This window comes from Falco biarmicus, chromosome W (genome assembly GCF_023638135.1).
Source record: "Falco biarmicus isolate bFalBia1 chromosome W, bFalBia1.pri, whole genome shotgun sequence".
Taxonomy (NCBI): domain Eukaryota; kingdom Metazoa; phylum Chordata; class Aves; order Falconiformes; family Falconidae; genus Falco; species Falco biarmicus.
In genome coordinates this window covers 8134667-8152770 of record NC_079310.1, presented here as the reverse complement: position 1 = coordinate 8152770, position 18104 = coordinate 8134667, and the positions used below count along the sequence as shown (strand labels likewise).

At 55.8% G+C, this 18104-nt stretch overlaps 3 protein-coding genes across 3 annotated transcripts; all 3 read right to left on the bottom strand.

Moving 5' to 3' along the window:
• Nucleotides 1-1294: 1294 nt before the first annotated feature.
• LOC130142062 (adenosine 5'-monophosphoramidase HINT1-like) lies at nucleotides 1295-4104 on the bottom strand. The gene is made up of 3 exons (XM_056323493.1): nucleotides 3941-4104; nucleotides 2452-2556; nucleotides 1295-1642 (listed from the first exon to the last, which is right to left on the bottom strand). Exons 2-3 carry the CDS (start codon nucleotides 2518-2520, stop codon nucleotides 1478-1480), a joined length of 234 nt encoding a protein of 77 aa, XP_056179468.1. The 5' UTR covers nucleotides 2521-2556; nucleotides 3941-4104; the 3' UTR covers nucleotides 1295-1477.
• A 3208-nt stretch (nucleotides 4105-7312) lies between these two features.
• Nucleotides 7313-10159, bottom strand: LOC130142061 (adenosine 5'-monophosphoramidase HINT1-like). Its single transcript, XM_056323492.1, has 3 exons — nucleotides 9996-10159; nucleotides 8467-8571; nucleotides 7313-7660 (listed from the first exon to the last, which is right to left on the bottom strand). The coding sequence occupies exons 2-3, from the start codon at nucleotides 8533-8535 to the stop codon at nucleotides 7496-7498; spliced, it is 234 nt and encodes a 77-aa protein (XP_056179467.1). The 5' UTR covers nucleotides 8536-8571; nucleotides 9996-10159; the 3' UTR covers nucleotides 7313-7495.
• A 3190-nt stretch (nucleotides 10160-13349) lies between these two features.
• Nucleotides 13350-16188, bottom strand: LOC130142060 (adenosine 5'-monophosphoramidase HINT1-like). The gene is made up of 3 exons (XM_056323491.1): nucleotides 16025-16188; nucleotides 14507-14611; nucleotides 13350-13697 (listed from the first exon to the last, which is right to left on the bottom strand). The coding sequence occupies exons 2-3, from the start codon at nucleotides 14573-14575 to the stop codon at nucleotides 13533-13535; spliced, it is 234 nt and encodes a 77-aa protein (XP_056179466.1). The 5' UTR covers nucleotides 14576-14611; nucleotides 16025-16188; the 3' UTR covers nucleotides 13350-13532.
• Between the last annotated feature and the right edge of the window lie 1916 nt (nucleotides 16189-18104).

The window sequence follows — 18104 nt, the reverse complement described above, 5'->3', positions numbered from 1 at the left end:
TCTGCTGAGGTCCCTTCCCACCTGGGCTGCTCCGATTCTTCAGCGGACCCCTGCTGAATAACCCTTTGCGCTCTCTGGTTTGGAGCAACGTGTCGGCAACCTTGCCTGCGAGGCGAGACGTACATTCCGCCGGGCGCCACAGACTTCTAAAACCTGTGGTAATCACCCAGTCTCTCTGAACATACCTTAGCTTCTTCAAGATTCCCCCGCCCCCAGAAGCGGGACCACCACCTAGATACCTTAGGGAGCTTACGCAGACAGCACAATAGAGGTTACCTAGCTCAATCCTTCAGTAAGCAAACACTGCACCGGTGCAGTTTCAAGGAAACATCGTCATATGTCACTTTCCATCCACTTCAGGTAAATCATTTCCATCTCCTCCCCGGGGAGATTAAATAAAGGGTTACTTACCAAACTTCACCTGATCGCTTGGGGATATAGAAGAGATGAAGACGCCTTCCAGTGGGCGTCTCGGATGCCTCAGTAACATGCTGTTCAAGGGCCACGAAGGATCGCCCTGCTTTCCCGTGCCCATCTCCCTTTTGTAACAGCCGTTAAAGAAAGATGAAGTTTGCCATCTCCCCGCGATGTAGTTTTGGCTTGGATGGAGGTAACTTTCCCCATAGCAGCCCTCATAGTGCTGTGCTTTGTAGTTGTAGCTAGGAGGGTGTTGAGAGCACAGCGATGTTTTGGCTACTGCTGAGCAGTGCTCCCCACGGCATGGAGGCTGCCTCTCCAACCACCACCACCCCCACAGCCCAGTAAGCTGGGGGTGGGCAAGAGGTTGGGAGGGGACAGAGCCAGGACAGCTGACCCAAACTGACAAGGGAGAGATTCCACTGTGCTATGGAAGCACCACAGCTGCCATTCAGGCCGATTGTTTTCTCCCTCCTCACCAGAAAAGGGAGATCAACGGGGCCTTATCATATCACACAGCCGTTGCAGAAGTGCTCCAATGGGAGTTGGATGCTTCCGACACGTTGCACTGTGCCAAAGCCACCCTCGTATGGCACGCCTGTAGCGTCACATACAGTAGTCTCTAAAGTTTTAGCAGCAGCCTACGCTGGCTCTACGTACGTTTGCGTCCCGCCTCCCAAAAGCTAAGAGTTGGCTTCCTACAAGACGCAGGAGACTGCTAAGCGCTTCCAGCGTCACGCTTCAAGCGACTGGGCAAATCATTGCCCATCTATAGAACGCTGTTAACAGACCGAAACATTCCACATACTTACGCTCTGGGGAGACACTGTTTTAACTTGCAGAACCGTTTCCCTCAGTAAGACGCACAAGACAGAGATGATATCCCCATGTTAAATCTTTATTGTGCAACTGCTGCTCAAAGCTTTTACTACCTTCCACAGACACACGCCACAAAAAACCCAAAATCAGACATCAACAGCGGCTAGACCGACGGGCAACAGATGAAATCCATTCAGTGGCGATTTGTACACGTGCAGCCACTCTGGCGGTGCAAAAATCTTTAGCCAGGCGGCCAGCCCCACTGACGGCCACCCAGAAGACGTAGGTGTACGTGATAGACAGGCCGCCCACCCTCGGGCCCTTCATCCACAACCATCCGGAATCCACTGGCCAGGCCCAGGTGAGCAGCACGCTTCTTGCCAACAATCATTAAATGCCCAAGAAGCTGGAGAAGGAAGTACAAAACCATAAATAAAAAAAATAAACAAAGAAGGGAGCGGGCAGGGAGGGAAGGAACGAGAGCAGAGAACCACCCAGAGAAACCAGGTAGCCAATTCCTAGCAATTCAACCAGTGCGCTTCAAAGTACCGTCTGCCCGCCCGCCCGCCCGTCCACCCGCAACTGACGTTTTCCAAGCAAAGCTATAAAGAGCGACTCTGCGCTCTACCGGGGTGGGGGGTGTGTGTGTGTGGGGAAACAAGAGGGTAACGGACTACAAAACAGCCACAGAAGCCAAGTTTGTCTCCGGGTTAAAGCCCCCGTGATAGCTTCAGGCAAGACAAGCAATTCTGGTGGAAAATAAACTTTAGGCTGCCTTTTGCGTGGGTTTACAAAGTCTCTGAACCTGACTTTCGTCGCTCAAAGCGAAGCATCCAGCACCTCTCAACCAGCTTTGCCCTTCCTCGCCCCTGACCTGCCAAAAACCCCCAAGCCCTCTTCTCCGTATCAGAAGAAGTACTACTACTCTCGCTTCTAAACCACGACAACAGGCACCAGACTGCGCTCCAAAAAAACACCGCCGCGTTCTGCACCGGAAGTACGTGCCCAGGGCTGAGCATTGCTTTATATCACTCCTTTTAGTCAAAAAGCTCAACTCCGTTACAAGCTAGAGGCAAAAGATTATAGCGCCAGAAAGCCCACAGTAGCCTACTGTGCCCTATCGAGAGGAAAAGGGGGGGAATGGGAAAGAGCCTAGGAAATTCGGAACCAATTACAGGTACAGTTTAGCGTACAGAAAGCTTCCACGGCACTCACGGATTCACCAGAATCTTCGGCTTCAGAAAACCTGGTAATTGGCTCCTTCGGCACGACTAGGAAAAGCATCGGAGCTCGCGGTGAAGGATCACAGGACGCAAGGCACTGGAGGAAGAGCAAACAGTGAAAACGCTGAGGTTTTTCCTTACGCGATACTAATACTTTCTATACACAGAATACAACATATTTACAGAGCCCCCTCCAGAAGTGGGATTCGGCACGCAAGGCGACGGGGGCAAGGAGACGGGCCAGTACTTCAGATTAGCGACCTGCGGTATGCTGTCATTTGGGTCGATCGTTTCCTAAGCGGTTTTCCTATTCGATGGGGTCCACGCCGAGGCAGGAGACAAATGGCTTAACTGAATCGGCAAAGAACTTGGTGAAGTGGAAGATGAGCGGCCATCCATTTCCCATGCTACAGGGAGCTCAAGTACTGAACAAAAGCATAATCACAGGAAGCCTGCCCCTACCTTCAGAAGCAGAAGACATCCCTAACTGCTAGTCCTCAGCATTTCAATAACAACACGATACGGGACACAGCCTTAAAGTTAACGTCGCGTAGGTAACGGCTGCATTTCCTTCCCCACAGTCTAAGCGGCTCACTCCAGTTCCTAGCGCGTTGTGGTGCGCCAGCACCCGTGAACCTTGCAAGCACGCTCTTGGCACGGTCCCACTTCACCACAGAAACAAGATCCGGGAAGCTTTTGCAGCCTGCGGGATGACCGGCTTCTAGATTTTTTTCAAGAAAGATAAGAAAAGCTGCAATTCTTTGCTTTAACAATCCAGTTTGGGGGTTCAGAACCAAAGCCTAGCACAGCAGAGCTGTGAAATCCCTATAATGCTATTACGAGGCACATCAAGACCTGCCTTTCTCCTAGGCAGGACCAACTCGTTACGGTCAGTACTCAGACGTTCACTGCTGACATACATACGTACGCACAGCCGGAATCCCCGAGGAGACTGACTGCGTGCGCTTTATCCAAGGTTTCAGGACTATCGCCCTACGCGCGGCAGGACCACTCCCATCCCTCGGCAGCAAACTCTGCACGACTTGCAGCGCCAAAGGGATATCACGCGGCAAGCGCCTGCGGCTGCCACCAAGCGCGTTACCGTCAGAGGCCCTCCTCTGCACGCGCACGTGGACACGGTGGGGCTGGGAAGCGAGGCGAGCCGGACAGCACCGGCAACCCAGTACGCGCCGCGGCAGCCGAGGGAGGGGGCACAGAAGCAGCGCGATGTTTATGGGATGGTGCAGCAGAGAGCGCCACAACCCAGAGAGGCCCCGTCCGCCCCCTGCCCCGTCCCTCCACCCACCCGCAGCAACGCCGCCACCCGCCCTGCCGCGCTGCCGGGCACCGCGCAACGGGTCCGGCTCAGGGTGCCTGCGAGCGCGGGGGGGAGGGGGGAGGGAGGGGGGAAGGAAGGGGGAAGGAAGGGGGAAGGGAAGCGAAGCGACGAGGAACCGCGCACAGAGCAAAGCCGCGGCTACCTCCTCGTCCTCGTAGGTGACGTTGGCGGGGAAGCGCCTTGCCGATGATCTTTCCGAAGGCAGCAGTGGCGCCACCGGGCCGGGCGGCCCGCGCTCCAATAACCTCGTCAGCCACGACAGCGCCCGTAGTCGCCCCCGCGCTTCCGCCACTCGGCCAGCCCCTCCGCGGCGCCCATTGGGCCGCCAGATCGCCGCCGGCCGATCCCGCGTCTCGATTGGCTGGCTCGCCTGTCGTTTTCGCTTGTCGCCGCCCCCTCGCCGGGTCCGCCCTCGTCGACCGGGTGCTTACCGGGGCTCAGGGAGTTTGCGTGCCCTCGGGGCGCGGAGGGATCCGACCTGGGGGTGGAGGGAGAAGACGTTGGGCGAGCCCGCGGAGGCAGCTGTGCCGCGTAGTGCTGCGACCCTGCGGGCGGGCAACGAGGTCCCACAAGAGGCTGTTGTCGCGAGAAGTACCGTTTCTTGTTTCTTATTACCGCATCGAGCCCACCCCAGGCGGGCTTGTGGCTTTTTGGTGCTGCTCCCTCCAGTCAAATGGCTGCTTTTTCACTAAAAGGAGTGATATAAAGCAATGCTCAGCCCCGGGCATGTACTTCCGGTGCAGAACGCAGCGGTGTTTTGGAGCGCACTCTGATGCCTGTTGTCGTGGTTTAGAAGCGAGAGTAGTAGTACTTCTTCTGATACGGAGAAGAGGGCTTGGGGGGGTTTGGCAGGTCAGGGGCGAGGAAGGGCAAAGCTGGTTGAGAGGTGCTGGATGCTTCGCTTTGAGCTAATAAAGATTTAGCACGGGGATATCCCCTCCGTCTTGTGCGCCTTACTGAGGGAAACAGTTCTGCAAGTTAAAAGGGTGTCTCCGCGGAGTGTAACTACGGGGAATGTTTCCGTCTGTTAACAGCGTTCCATAGATGGGCAATGATTTACCCGGTCGTTTGAAGCCTGACGCAGGAGCTCCAGTTCTTTGTCACTTTTAGTGCCAAGTGAGAAAAAGCGGAGCCTAGATCCTTTTTCTCACAGGAGCCTCTTATTGCTCAGAAAGAAGGCTTTTTCTCTTGAATCTCTCCCCGCGCCCCACCCCCACCCCAAGGGGACTGGATCCCCAGATATTTCCCAACTTTCCTGCCTCCAAAGCGTCCTGTTCCTACCCCAGTCACTATCGTTCTTTAAACCACCAACCCCCTTCAACTTTGACACGGGGGAAGCTGCCTTTTAGGCTTTGTGAAGGGCTGACCTTGGCCGGCTGCCCAGGGGCTCTCTCACTGCCCCTCCTCAACAGGGCAGGGGGAGAAAACAGGATGAAAAGGTTCCTTCGGGAAACATCCACCTGCCGGATCCCCGGGCAGCAAGGCAATACCGGCCCCGGCCAGCCTTTTGCCCTTCCTTAACTATGCTTTCACAGGGGCGCCGCCAGCTTCGCTTTGCTGCTCAGCTTTGGCCTGCGGTGAGTCCGGTGCCTAGCTAGCTGGCTGGAACCAGCTGTGCCCGCCACAGGGCAGACCCTGGCCTCTTCTCACAGAGGCCACCCCTGCAGGCCGCACCTGGGGCGCCGTGTCCGGTTCTGGTCCCCACAATTCCAAAAAAGACGCAGACAGACCGCAGAGGGTCCCAAGGAGGGCCACGAAGACGATCAAAGGGCTGGAGAGCCTGCCCTAGGAGGAAAGACTGAAGGAGTTGGGTCTTTTCTCCCTTGGAGAAGAGAAGGCTCAGGGGAGACCTCATCGCAGTATTCCAGTGCTTAAAGGGTGGCTACAAAGAGGACGGAGGCTCTCTCTTCACAAGGAGCCACGCAGACAAGACAAGGGGCAACAAGTACAAGTTGCACCAGGAGAGAGGCTTCGCCCCAAAACAAGACAGAGGTTTTTTGGTTTGTGTGTTTTCTTGGTTGGGGGTGTGTGTGCGCGTGTCTGTGTGTGTGTGTCTGTGTGTGTGTGTTGGGTTTAACAGCGAAAACAGTCATCCACTGGAACAGCCCCCCCAGGGCTGCGGCAGAGTCCCCATCGCCGGAGGTTTTTGAGATGCAATCGGACAGGGGGCTAGACGATCTCATCTAGGCTCCCTTGCCCACAACAGGTTGGACCAGCTGATCTGCTGAGGTCCCTTCCCACCTGGGCTGCTCCGATTCTTCAGCGGACCCCTGCTGAATAACCCTTTGCGCTCTCTGGTTTGGAGCAACGTGTCGGCAACCTTGCCTGCGAGGCGAGACGTACATTCCGCCGGGCGCCACAGACTTCTAAAACCTGTGGTAATCACCCAGTCTCTCTGAACATACCTTAGCTTCTTCAAGATTCCCCCGCCCCCAGAAGCGGGACCACCACCTAGATACCTTAGGGAGCTTACGCAGACAGCACAATAGAGGTTACCTAGCTCAATCCTTCAGTAAGCAAACACTGCACCGGTGCAGTTTCAAGGAAACATCGTCATATGTCACTTTCCATCCACTTCAGGTAAATCATTTCCATCTCCTCCCCGGGGAGATTAAATAAAGGGTTACTTACCAAACTTCACCTGATCGCTTGGGGATATAGAAGAGATGAAGACGCCTTCCAGTGGGCGTCTCGGATGCCTCAGTAACATGCTGTTCAAGGGCCACGAAGGATCGCCCTGCTTTCCCGTGCCCATCTCCCTTTTGTAACAGCCGTTAAAGAAAGATGAAGTTTGCCATCTCCCCGCGATGTAGTTTTGGCTTGGATGGAGGTAACTTTCCCCATAGCAGCCCTCATAGTGCTGTGCTTTGTAGTTGTAGCTAGGAGGGTGTTGAGAGCACAGCGATGTTTTGGCTACTGCTGAGCAGTGCTCCCCACGGCATGGAGGCTGCCTCTCCAACCACCCCCACCCCCACAGCCCAGTAAGCTGGGGGTGGGCAAGAGGTTGGGAGGGGACAGAGCCAGGACAGCTGACCCAAACTGACAAGGGAGAGATTCCACTGTGCTATGGAAGCACCACAGCTGCCATTCAGGCCGATTGTTTTCTCCCTCCTCACCAGAAAAGGGAGATCAACGGGGCCTTATCATATCACACAGCCGTTGCAGAAGTGCTCCAATGGGAGTTGGATGCTTCCGACACGTTGCACTGTGCCAAAGCCACCCTCGTATGGCACGCCTGTAGCGTCACATACAGTAGTCTCTAAAGTTTTAGCAGCAGCCTACGCTGGCTCTACGTACGTTTGCGTCCCGCCTCCCAAAAGCTAAGAGTTGGCTTCCTACAAGACGCAGGAGACTGCTAAGCGCTTCCAGCGTCACGCTTCAAGCGACTGGGCAAATCATTGCCCATCTATAGAACGCTGTTAACAGACCGAAACATTCCACATACTTACGCTCTGGGGAGACACCGTTTTAACTTGCAGAACCGTTTCCCTCAGTAAGACGCACAAGACAGAGATGATATCCCCATGTTAAATCTTTATTGTGCAACTGCTGCTCAAAGCTTTTACTACCTTCCACAGACACACGCCACAAAAAACCCAAAAACAGACATCAACAGCGGCTAGACCGACGGGCAACAGATGAAATCCATTCAGTGGCGATTTGTACACGTGCAGCCACTCTGGCGGTGCAAAAATCTTTAGCCAGGCGGCCAGCCCCACTGACGGCCACCCAGAAGACGTAGGTGTACGTGATAGACAGGCCGCCCACCCTCGGGCCCTTCATCCACAACCATCCGGAATCCACTGGCCAGGCCCAGGTGAGCAGCACGCTTCTTGCCAACAATCATTAAATGCCCAAGAAGCTGGAGAAGGAAGTACAAAACCATAAATAAAAAAAATAAACAAAGAAGGGAGCGGGCAGGGAGGGAAGGAACGAGAGCAGAGAACCACCCAGAGAAACCAGGTAGCCAATTCCTAGCAATTCAACCAGTGCGCTTCAAAGTACCGTCTGCCCGCCCGCCCGTCCACCCGCAACTGACGTTTTCCAAGCAAAGCTATAAAGAGCGACTCTGCGCTCTACCGGGGTGGGGGTGTGTGTGTGTGTGGGGAATCAAGAGGGTAACGGACTACAAAACAGCCACAGAAGCCAAGTTTGTCTCCGGTTTAAAGCCCCCGTGATAGCTTCAGGCAAGACAAGCAATTCTGGTGGAAAATAAACTTTAGGCTGCCTTTTGCGTGGGTTTACAAAGTCTCTGAACCTGACTTTCGTCGCTCAAAGCGAAGCATCCAGCACCTCTCAACCAGCTTTGCCCTTCCTCGCCCCTGACCTGCCAAAAACCCCCAAGCCCTCTTCTCCGTATCAGAAGAAGTACTACTACTCTCGCTTCTAAACCACGACAACAGGCACCAGACTGCGCTCCAAAAAAACACCGCCGCGTTCTGCACCGGAAGTACGTGCCCAGGGCTGAGCATTGCTTTATATCACTCCTTTTAGTCAAAAAGCTCAACTCCGTTACAAGCTAGAGGCAAAAGATTATAGCGCCAGAAAGCCCACAGTAGCCTACTGTGCCCTATCGAGAGGAAAAGGGGGGGAATGGGAAAGAGCCTAGGAAATTCGGAACCAATTACAGGTACAGTTTAGCGTACAGAAAGCTTCCACGGCACTCACGGATTCACCAGAATCTTCGGCTTCAGAAAACCTGGTAATTGGCTCCTTCGGCACGACTAGGAAAAGCATCGGAGCTCGCGGTGAAGGATCACAGGACGCAAGGCACTGGAGGAAGAGCAAACAGTGAAAACGCTGAGGTTTTTCCTTACGCGATACTAATACTTTCTATACACAGAATACAACATATTTACAGAGCCCCCTCCAGAAGTGGGATTCGGCACGCAAGGCGACGGGGGCAAGGAGACGGGCCAGTACTTCAGATTAGCGACCTGCGGTATGCTGTCATTTGGGTCGATCGTTTCCTAAGCGGTTTTCCTATTCGATGGGGTCCACGCCGAGGCAGGAGACAAATGGCTTAACTGAATCGGCAAAGAACTTGGTGAAGTGGAAGATGAGCGGCCATCCATTTCCCATGCTACAGGGAGCTCAAGTACTGAACAAAAGCATAATCACAGGAAGCCTGCCAGCGCATAGTACGAGTCTGTCTTCTGTACCGCGCATAAACCCTACCTTCAGAAGCAGAAGACATCCCTAACTGCTAGTCCTCAGCATTTCAATAACAACACGATACGGGACACAGCCTTAAAGTTAACGTCGCGTAGGTAACGGCTGCATTTCCTTCCCCACAGTCTAAGCGGCTCACTCCAGTTCCTAGCGCGTTGTGGTGCGCCAGCACCCGTGAACCTTGCAAGCACGCTCTTGGCACGGTCCCACTTCACCACAGAAACAAGATCCGGGAAGCTTTTGCAGCCTGCGGGATGACCGGCTTCTAGATTTTTTTCAAGAAAGATAAGAAAAGCTGCAATTCTTTGCTTTAACAATCCAGTTTGGGGGTTCAGAACCAAAGCCTAGCACAGCAGAGCTGTGAAATCCCTATAATGCTATTACGAGGCACATCAAGACCTGCCTTTCTCCTAGGCAGGACCAACTCGTTACGGTCAGTACTCAGACGTTCACTGCTGACATACATACGTACGCACAGCCGGAATCCCCGAGGAGACTGACTGCGTGCGCTTTATCCAAGGTTTCAGGACTATCGCCCTACGCGCGGCAGGACCACTCCCATCCCTCGGCAGCAAACTCTGCACGACTTGCAGCGCCAAAGGGATATCACGCGGCAAGCGCCTGCGGCTGCCACCAAGCGCGTTACCGTCAGAGGCCCTCCTCTGCACGCGCACGTGGACACGGTGGGGCTGGGAAGCGAGGCGAGCCGGACAGCACCGGCAACCCAGTACGCGCCGCGGCAGCCGAGGGAGGGGGCACAGAAGCAGCGCGATGTTTATGGGATGGTGCAGCAGAGAGCGCCACAACCCAGAGAGGCCCCGTCCGCCCCCTGCCCCGTCCCTCCACCCACCCGCAGCAACGCCGCCACCCGCCCTGCCGCGCTGCCGGGCACCGCGCAACGGGTCCGGCTCAGGGTGCCTGCGAGCGCGGGGGGGAGGGGGGAGGGAGGGGGGAAGGAAGGGGGAAGGAAGGGGGAAGGGAAGCGAAGCGACGAGGAACCGCGCACAGAGCAAAGCCGCGGCTACCTCCTCGTCCTCGTAGGTGACGTTGGCGGGGAAGCGCCTTGCCGATGATCTTTCCGAAGGCAGCAGTGGCGCCACCGGGCCGGGCGGCCCGCGCTCCAATAACCTCGTCAGCCACGACAGCGCCCGTAGTCGCCCCCGCGCTTCCGCCACTCGGCCAGCCCCTCCGCGGCGCCCATTGGGCCGCCAGATCGCCGCCGGCCGATCCCGCGTCTCGATTGGCTGGCTCGCCTGTCGTTTTCGCTTGTCGCCGCCCCCTCGCCGGGTCCGCCCTCGTCGACCGGGTGCTTACCGGGGCTCAGGGAGTTTGCGTGCCCTCGGGGCGCGGAGGGATCCGACCTGGGGGTGGAGGGAGAAGACGTTGGGCGAGCCCGCGGAGGCAGCTGTGCCGCGTAGTGCTGCGACCCTGCGGGCGGGCAACGAGGTCCCACAAGAGGCTGTTGTCGCGAGAAGTACCGTTTCTTGTTTCTTATTACCGCATCGAGCCCACCCCAGGCGGGCTTGTGGCTTTTTGGTGCTGCTCCCTCCAGTCAAATGGCTGCTTTTTCACTAAAAGGAGTGATATAAAGCAATGCTCAGCCCCGGGCATGTACTTCCGGTGCAGAACGCAGCGGTGTTTTGGAGCGCACTCTGATGCCTGTTGTCGTGGTTTAGAAGCGAGAGTAGTAGTACTTCTTCTGATACGGAGAAGAGGGCTTGGGGGGGTTTGGCAGGTCAGGGGCGAGGAAGGGCAAAGCTGGTTGAGAGGTGCTGGATGCTTCGCTTTGAGCTAATAAAGATTTAGCACGGGGATATCCCCTCCGTCTTGTGCGCCTTACTGAGGGAAACAGTTCTGCAAGTTAAAAGGGTGTCTCCGCGGAGTGTAACTACGGGGAATGTTTCCGTCTGTTAACAGCGTTCCATAGATGGGCAATGATTTACCCGGTCGTTTGAAGCCTGACGCAGGAGCTCCAGTTCTTTGTCACTTTTAGTGCCAAGTGAGAAAAAGCGGAGCCTAGATCCTTTTTCTCACAGGAGCCTCTTATTGCTCAGAAAGAAGGCTTTTTCTCTTGAATCTCTCCCCGCGCCCCACCCCCACCCCAAGGGGACTGGATCCCCAGATATTTCCCAACTTTCCTGCCTCCAAAGCGTCCTGTTCCTACCCCAGTCACTATCGTTCTTTAAACCACCAACCCCCTTCAACTTTGACACGGGGGAAGCTGCCTTTTAGGCTTTGTGAAGGGCTGACCTTGGCCGGCTGCCCAGGGGCTCTCTCACTGCCCCCCCTCAACAGGGCAGGGGGAGAAAACAGGATGAAAAGGTTCCTTCGGGAAACATCCACCTGCCGGATCCCCGGGCAGCAAGGCAATACCGGCCCCGGCCAGCCTTTTGCCCTTCCTTAACTATGCTTTCACAGGGGCGCCGCCAGCTTCGCTTTGCTGCTCAGCTTTGGCCTGCGGTGAGTCCGGTGCCTAGCTAGCTGGCTGGAACCAGCTGTGCCCGCCACAGGGCAGACCCTGGCCTCTTCTCACAGAGGCCACCCCTGCAGGCCGCACCTGGGGCGCCGTGTCCGGTTCTGGTCCCCACAATTCCAAAAAAGACGCAGACAGACCGCAGAGGGTCCCAAGGAGGGCCACGAAGACGATCAAAGGGCTGGAGAGCCTGCCCTGGGAGGAAAGACTGAAGGAGTTGGGTCTTTTCTCCCTTGGAGAAGAGAAGGCTCAGGGGAGACCTCATCGCAGTATTCCAGTGCTTAAAGGGTGGCTACAAAGAGGACGGAGGCTCTCTCTTCACAAGGAGCCACGCAGACAAGACAAGGGGCAACAAGTACAAGTTGCACCAGGAGAGAGGCTTCGCCCCAAAACAAGACAGAGGTTTTTTGGTTTGTGTGTTTTCTTGGTTGGGGGTGTGCGTGCGTGTGTGTGTGTGTGTTGGGTTTAACAGCGAAAACAGTCATCCACTGGAACAGCCCCCCCAGGGCTGCGGCAGAGTCCCCATCGCCGGAGGTTTTTGAGATGCAATCGGACAGGGGGCTAGACGATCTCATCTAGGCTCCCTTGCCCACAACAGGTTGGACCAGCTGATCTGCTGAGGTCCCTTCCCACCTGGGCTGCTCCGATTCTTCAGCGGACCCCTGCTGAATAACCCTTTGCGCTCTCTGGTTTGGAGCAACGTGTCGGCAACCTTGCCTGCGAGGCGAGACGTACATTCCGCCGGGCGCCACAGACTTCTAAAACCTGTGGTAATCACCCAGTCTCTCTGAACATACCTTAGCTTCTTCAAGATTCCCCCGCCCCCAGAAGCGGGACCACCACCTAGATACCTTAGGGAGCTTACGCAGACAGCACAATAGAGGTTACCTAGCTCAATCCTTCAGTAAGCAAACACTGCACCGGTGCAGTTTCAAGGAAACATCATCATATGTCACTTTCCATCCACTTCAGGTAAATCATTTCCATCTCCTCCCCGGGGAGATTAAATAAAGGGTTACTTACCAAACTTCACCTGATCGCTTGGGGATATAGAAGAGATGAAGACGCCTTCCAGTGGGCGTCTCGGATGCCTCAGTAACATGCTGTTCAAGGGCCACGAAGGATCGCCCTGCTTTCCCGTGCCCATCTCCCTTTTGTAACAGCCGTTAAAGAAAGATGAAGTTTGCCATCTCCCCGCGATGTAGTTTTGGCTTGGATGGAGGTAACTTTCCCCATAGCAGCCCTCATAGTGCTGTGCTTTGTAGTTGTAGCTAGGAGGGTGTTGAGAGCACAGCGATGTTTTGGCTACTGCTGAGCAGTGCTCCCCACGGCATGGAGGCTGCCTCTCCAACCACCCCCACCCCCACAGCCCAGTAAGCTGGGGGTGGGCAAGAGGTTGGGAGGGGACAGAGCCAGGACAGCTGACCCAAACTGACAAGGGAGAGATTCCACTGTGCTATGGAAGCACCACAGCTGCCATTCAGGCCGATTGTTTTCTCCCTCCTCACCAGAAAAGGGAGATCAACGGGGCCTTATCATATCACACAGCCGTTGCAGAAGTGCTCCAATGGGAGTTGGATGCTTCCGACACGTTGCACTGTGCCAAAGCCACCCTCGTATGGCACGCCTGTAGCGTCACATACAGTAGTCTCTAAAGTTTTAGCAGCAGCCTACGCTGGCTCTACGTACGTTTGCGTCCCGCCTCCCAAAAGCTAAGAGTTGGCTTCCTACAAGACGCAGGAGACTGCTAAGCGCTTCCAGCGTCACGCTTCAAGCGACTGGGCAAATCATTGCCCATCTATAGAATGCTGTTAACAGACCGAAACATTCCACATACTTACGCTCTGGGGAGACACCGTTTTAACTTGCAGAACCGTTTCCCTCAGTAAGACGCACAAGACAGAGATGATATCCCCATGTTAAATCTTTATTGTGCAACTGCTGCTCAAAGCTTTTACTACCTTCCACAGACACACGCCACAAAAAACCCAAAAACAGACATCAACAGCGGCTAGACCGACGGGCAACAGATGAAATCCATTCAGTGGCGATTTGTACACGTGCAGCCACTCTGGCGGTGCAAAAATCTTTAGCCAGGCGGCCAGCCCCACTGACGGCCACCCAGAAGACGTAGGTGTACGTGATAGACAGGCCGCCCACCCTCGGGCCCTTCATCCACAACCATCCGGAATCCACTGGCCAGGCCCAGGTGAGCAGCACGCTTCTTGCCAACAATCATTAAATGCCCAAGAAGCTGGAGAAGGAAGTACAAAACCATAAATAAAAAAAATAAACAAAGAAGGGAGCGGGCAGGGAGGGAAGGAACGAGAGCAGAGAACCACCCAGAGAAACCAGGTAGCCAATTCCTAGCAATTCAACCAGTGCGCTTCAAAGTACCGTCTGCCCGCCCGCCCGCCCGTCCACCCGCAACTGACGTTTTCCAAGCAAAGCTATAAAGAGCGACTCTGCGCTCTACCGGGGTGGGGGGTGTGTGTGTGTGGGGAAACAAGAGGGTAACGGACTACAAAACAGCCACAGAAGCCAAGTTTGTCTCCGGGTTAAAGCCCCCGTGATAGCTTCAGGCAAGACAAGCAATTCTGGTGGAAAATAAACTTTAGGCTGCCTTTTGCGTGGGTTTACAAAGTCTCTGAACCTGACTTTCGTCGCTCAAAGCGAAGCATCCAGCACCTCTCAACCAGCTTTGCCCTTCCTCGCCCCTGACCTGCCAAAAACCCCCAAGCCCTCTTCTCCGTATCAGAAGAAGTACTACTACTCTCGCTTCTAAACCACGACAACAGGCACCAGACTGCGCTCCAAAAAAACACCGCCGCGTTCTGCACCGGAAGTACGTGCCCAGGGCTGAGCATTGCTTTATATCACTCCTTTTAGTCAAAAAGCTCAACTCCGTTACAAGCTAGAGGCAAAAGATTATAGCGCCAGAAAGCCCACAGTAGCCTACTGTGCCCTATCGAGAGGAAAAGGGGGGGAATGGGAAAGAGCCTAGGAAATTCGGAACCAATTACAGGTACAGTTTAGCGTACAGAAAGCTTCCACGGCACTCACGGATTCACCAGAATCTTCGGCTTCAGAAAACCTGGTAATTGGCTCCTTCGGCACGACTAGGAAAAGCATCGGAGCTCGCGGTGAAGGATCACAGGACGCAAGGCACTGGAGGAAGAGCAAACAGTGAAAACGCTGAGGTTTTTCCTTACGCGATACTAATACTTTCTATACACAGAATACAACATATTTACAGAGCCCCCTCCAGAAGTGGGATTCGGCACGCAAGGCGACGGGGGCAAGGAGACGGGCCAGTACTTCAGATTAGCGACCTGCGGTATGCTGTCATTTGGGTCGATCGTTTCCTAAGCGGTTTTCCTATTCGATGGGGTCCACGCCGAGGCAGGAGACAAATGGCTTAACTGAATCGGCAAAGAACTTGGTGAAGTGGAAGATGAGCGGCCATCCATTTCCCATGCTACAGGGAGCTCAAGTACTGAACAAAAGCATAATCACAGGAAGCCTGCCAGCGCATAGTACGAGTCTGTCTTCTGTACCGCGCATAAACCCTACCTTCAGAAGCAGAAGACATCCCTAACTGCTAGTCCTCAGCATTTCAATAACAACACGATACGGGACACAGCCTTAAAGTTAACGTCGCGTAGGTAACGGCTGCATTTCCTTCCCCACAGTCTAAGCGGCTCACTCCAGTTCCTAGCGCGTTGTGGTGCGCCAGCACCCGTGAACCTTGCAAGCACGCTCTTGGCACGGTCCCACTTCACCACAGAAACAAGATCCGGGAAGCTTTTGCAGCCTGCGGGATGACCGGCTTCTAGATTTTTTTCAAGAAAGATAAGAAAAGCTGCAATTCTTTGCTTTAACAATCCAGTTTGGGGGTTCAGAACCAAAGCCTAGCACAGCAGAGCTGTGAAATCCCTATAATGCTATTACGAGGCACATCAAGACCTGCCTTTCTCCTAGGCAGGACCAACTCGTTACGGTCAGTACTCAGACGTTCACTGCTGACATACATACGTACGCACAGCCGGAATCCCCGAGGAGACTGACTGCGTGCGCTTTATCCAAGGTTTCAGGACTATCGCCCTACGCGCGGCAGGACCACTCCCATCCCTCGGCAGCAAACTCTGCACGACTTGCAGCGCCAAAGGGATATCACGCGGCAAGCGCCTGCGGCTGCCACCAAGCGCGTTACCGTCAGAGGCCCTCCTCTGCACGCGCACGTGGACACGGTGGGGCTGGGAAGCGAGGCGAGCCGGACAGCACCGGCAACCCAGTACGCGCCGCGGCAGCCGAGGGAGGGGGCACAGAAGCAGCGCGATGTTTATGGGATGGTGCAGCAGAGAGCGCCACAACCCAGAGAGGCCCCGTCCGCCCCCTGCCCCGTCCCTCCACCCACCCGCAGCAACGCCGCCACCCGCCCTGCCGCGCTGCCGGGCACCGCGCAACGGGTCCGGCTCAGGGTGCCTGCGAGCGCGGGGGGGAGGGGGGAGGGAGGGGGGAAGGAAGGGGGAAGGGAAGCGAAGCGACGAGGAACCGCGCACAGAGCAAAGCCGCGGCTACCTCCTCGTCCTCGTAGGTGACGTTGGCGGGGAAGCGCCTTGCCGATGATCTTTCCGAAGGCAGCAGTGGCGCCACCGGGCCGGGCGGCCCGCGCTCCAATAACCTCGTCAGCCACGACAGCGCCCGTAGTCGCCCCCGCGCTTCCGCCACTCGGCCAGCCCCTCCGCGGCGCCCATTGGGCCGCCAGATCGCCGCCGGCCGATCCCGCGTCTCGATTGGCTGGCTCGCCTGTCGTTTTCGCTTGTCGCCGCCCCCTCGCCGGGTCCGCCCTCGTCGACCGGGTGCTTACCGGGGCTCAGGGAGTTTGCGTGCCCTCGGGGCGCGGAGGGATCCGACCTGGGGGTGGAGGGAGAAGACGTTGGGCGAGCCCGCGGAGGCAGCTGTGCCGCGTAGTGCTGCGACCCTGCGGGCGGGCAACGAGGTCCCACAAGAGGCTGTTGTCGCGAGAAGTACCGTTTCTTGTTTCTTATTACCGCATCGAGCCCACCCCAGGCGGGCTTGTGGCTTTTTGGTGCTGCTCCCTCCAGTCAAATGGCTGCTTTTTCACTAAAAGGAGTGATATAAAGCAATGCTCAGCCCCGGGCATGTACTTCCGGTGCAGAACGCAGCGGTGTTTTGGAGCGCACTCTGATGCCTGTTGTCGTGGTTTAGAAGCGAGAGTAGTAGTACTTCTTCTGATACGGAGAAGAGGGCTTGGGGGGGTTTGGCAGGTCAGGGGCGAGGAAGGGCAAAGCTGGTTGAGAGGTGCTGGATGCTTCGCTTTGAGCTAATAAAGATTTAGCACGGGGATATCCCCTCCGTCTTGTGCGCCTTACTGAGGGAAACAGTTCTGCAAGTTAAAAGGGTGTCTCCGCGGAGTGTAACTACGGGGAATGTTTCCGTCTGTTAACAGCGTTCCATAGATGGGCAATGATTTACCCGGTCGTTTGAAGCCTGACGCAGGAGCTCCAGTTCTTTGTCACTTTTAGTGCCAAGTGAGAAAAAGCGGAGCCTAGATCCTTTTTCTCACAGGAGCCTCTTATTGCTCAGAAAGAAGGCTTTTTCTCTTGAATCTCTCCCCGCGCCCCACCCCCACCCCAAGGGGACTGGATCCCCAGATATTTCCCAACTTTCCTGCCTCCAAAGCGTCCTGTTCCTACCCCAGTCACTATCGTTCTTTAAACCACCAACCCCCTTCAACTTTGACACGGGGGAAGCTGCCTTTTAGGCTTTGTGAAGGGCTGACCTTGGCCGGCTGCCCAGGGGCTCTCTCACTGCCCCCCCTCAACAGGGCAGGGGGAGAAAACAGGATGAAAAGGTTCCTTCGGGAAACATCCACCTGCCGGATCCCCGGGCAGCAAGGCAATACCGGCCCCGGCCAGCCTTTTGCCCTTCCTTAACTATGCTTTCACAGGGGCGCCGCCAGCTTCGCTTTGCTGCTCAGCTTTGGCCTGCGGGGAGTCCGGTGCCTAGCTAGCTGGCTGGAACCAGCTGTGCCCGCCACAGGGCAGACCCTGGCCTCTTCTCACAGAGGCCACCCCTGCAGGCCGCACCTGGGGCGCCGTGTCCGGTTCTGGTCCCCACAATTCCAAAAAAGACGCAGACAGACCGCAGAGGGTCCCAAGGAGGGCCACGAAGACGATCAAAGGGCTGGAGAGCCTGCCCTGGGAGGAAAGACTGAAGGAGTTGGGTCTTTTCTCCCTTGGAGAAGAGAAGGCTCAGGGGAGACCTCATCGCAGTATTCCAGTGCTTAAAGGGTGGCTACAAAGAGGACGGAGGCTCTCTCTTCACAAGGAGCCACGCAGACAAGACAAGGGGCAACAAGTACAAGTTGCACCAGGAGAGAGGCTTCGCCCCAAAACAAGACAGAGGTTTTTTGGTTTGTGTGTTTTCTTGGTTGGGGGTGTGCGTGCATGTCTGTGTGTGTGTTGGGTTTAACAGCGAAAACAGTCATCCACTGGAACAGCCCCCGCAGGGCTGCAGCAGAGTCCCCATCGCCGGAGGTTTTTGAGATGCAATCGGACAGGGGGCTAGACGATCTCATCTAGGCTCCCTTGCCCACAACAGGTTGGACCAGCTGATCTGCTGAGGTCCCTTCCCA

Bases quoted from the DNA above. Each gene is read 5' to 3' on its own strand.
- LOC130142062 (XM_056323493.1), bottom strand. From the start codon at position 2,520: ATGCTTTTCCTAGTCGTGCCGAAGGAGCCAATTACCAGGTTTTCTGAA. The intron at 1,643-2,451 runs GTGAGTGCCGTG...TTCCTTCTCCAG, and splicing joins CCGAAGATTCTGGTGAATCC to CTTCTTGGGCATTTAATGAT.
- LOC130142061 (XM_056323492.1), bottom strand. From the start codon at position 8,535: ATGCTTTTCCTAGTCGTGCCGAAGGAGCCAATTACCAGGTTTTCTGAA. The intron at 7,661-8,466 runs GTGAGTGCCGTG...TTCCTTCTCCAG, and splicing joins CCGAAGATTCTGGTGAATCC to CTTCTTGGGCATTTAATGAT.
- LOC130142060 (XM_056323491.1), bottom strand. From the start codon at position 14,575: ATGCTTTTCCTAGTCGTGCCGAAGGAGCCAATTACCAGGTTTTCTGAA. The intron at 13,698-14,506 runs GTGAGTGCCGTG...TTCCTTCTCCAG, and splicing joins CCGAAGATTCTGGTGAATCC to CTTCTTGGGCATTTAATGAT.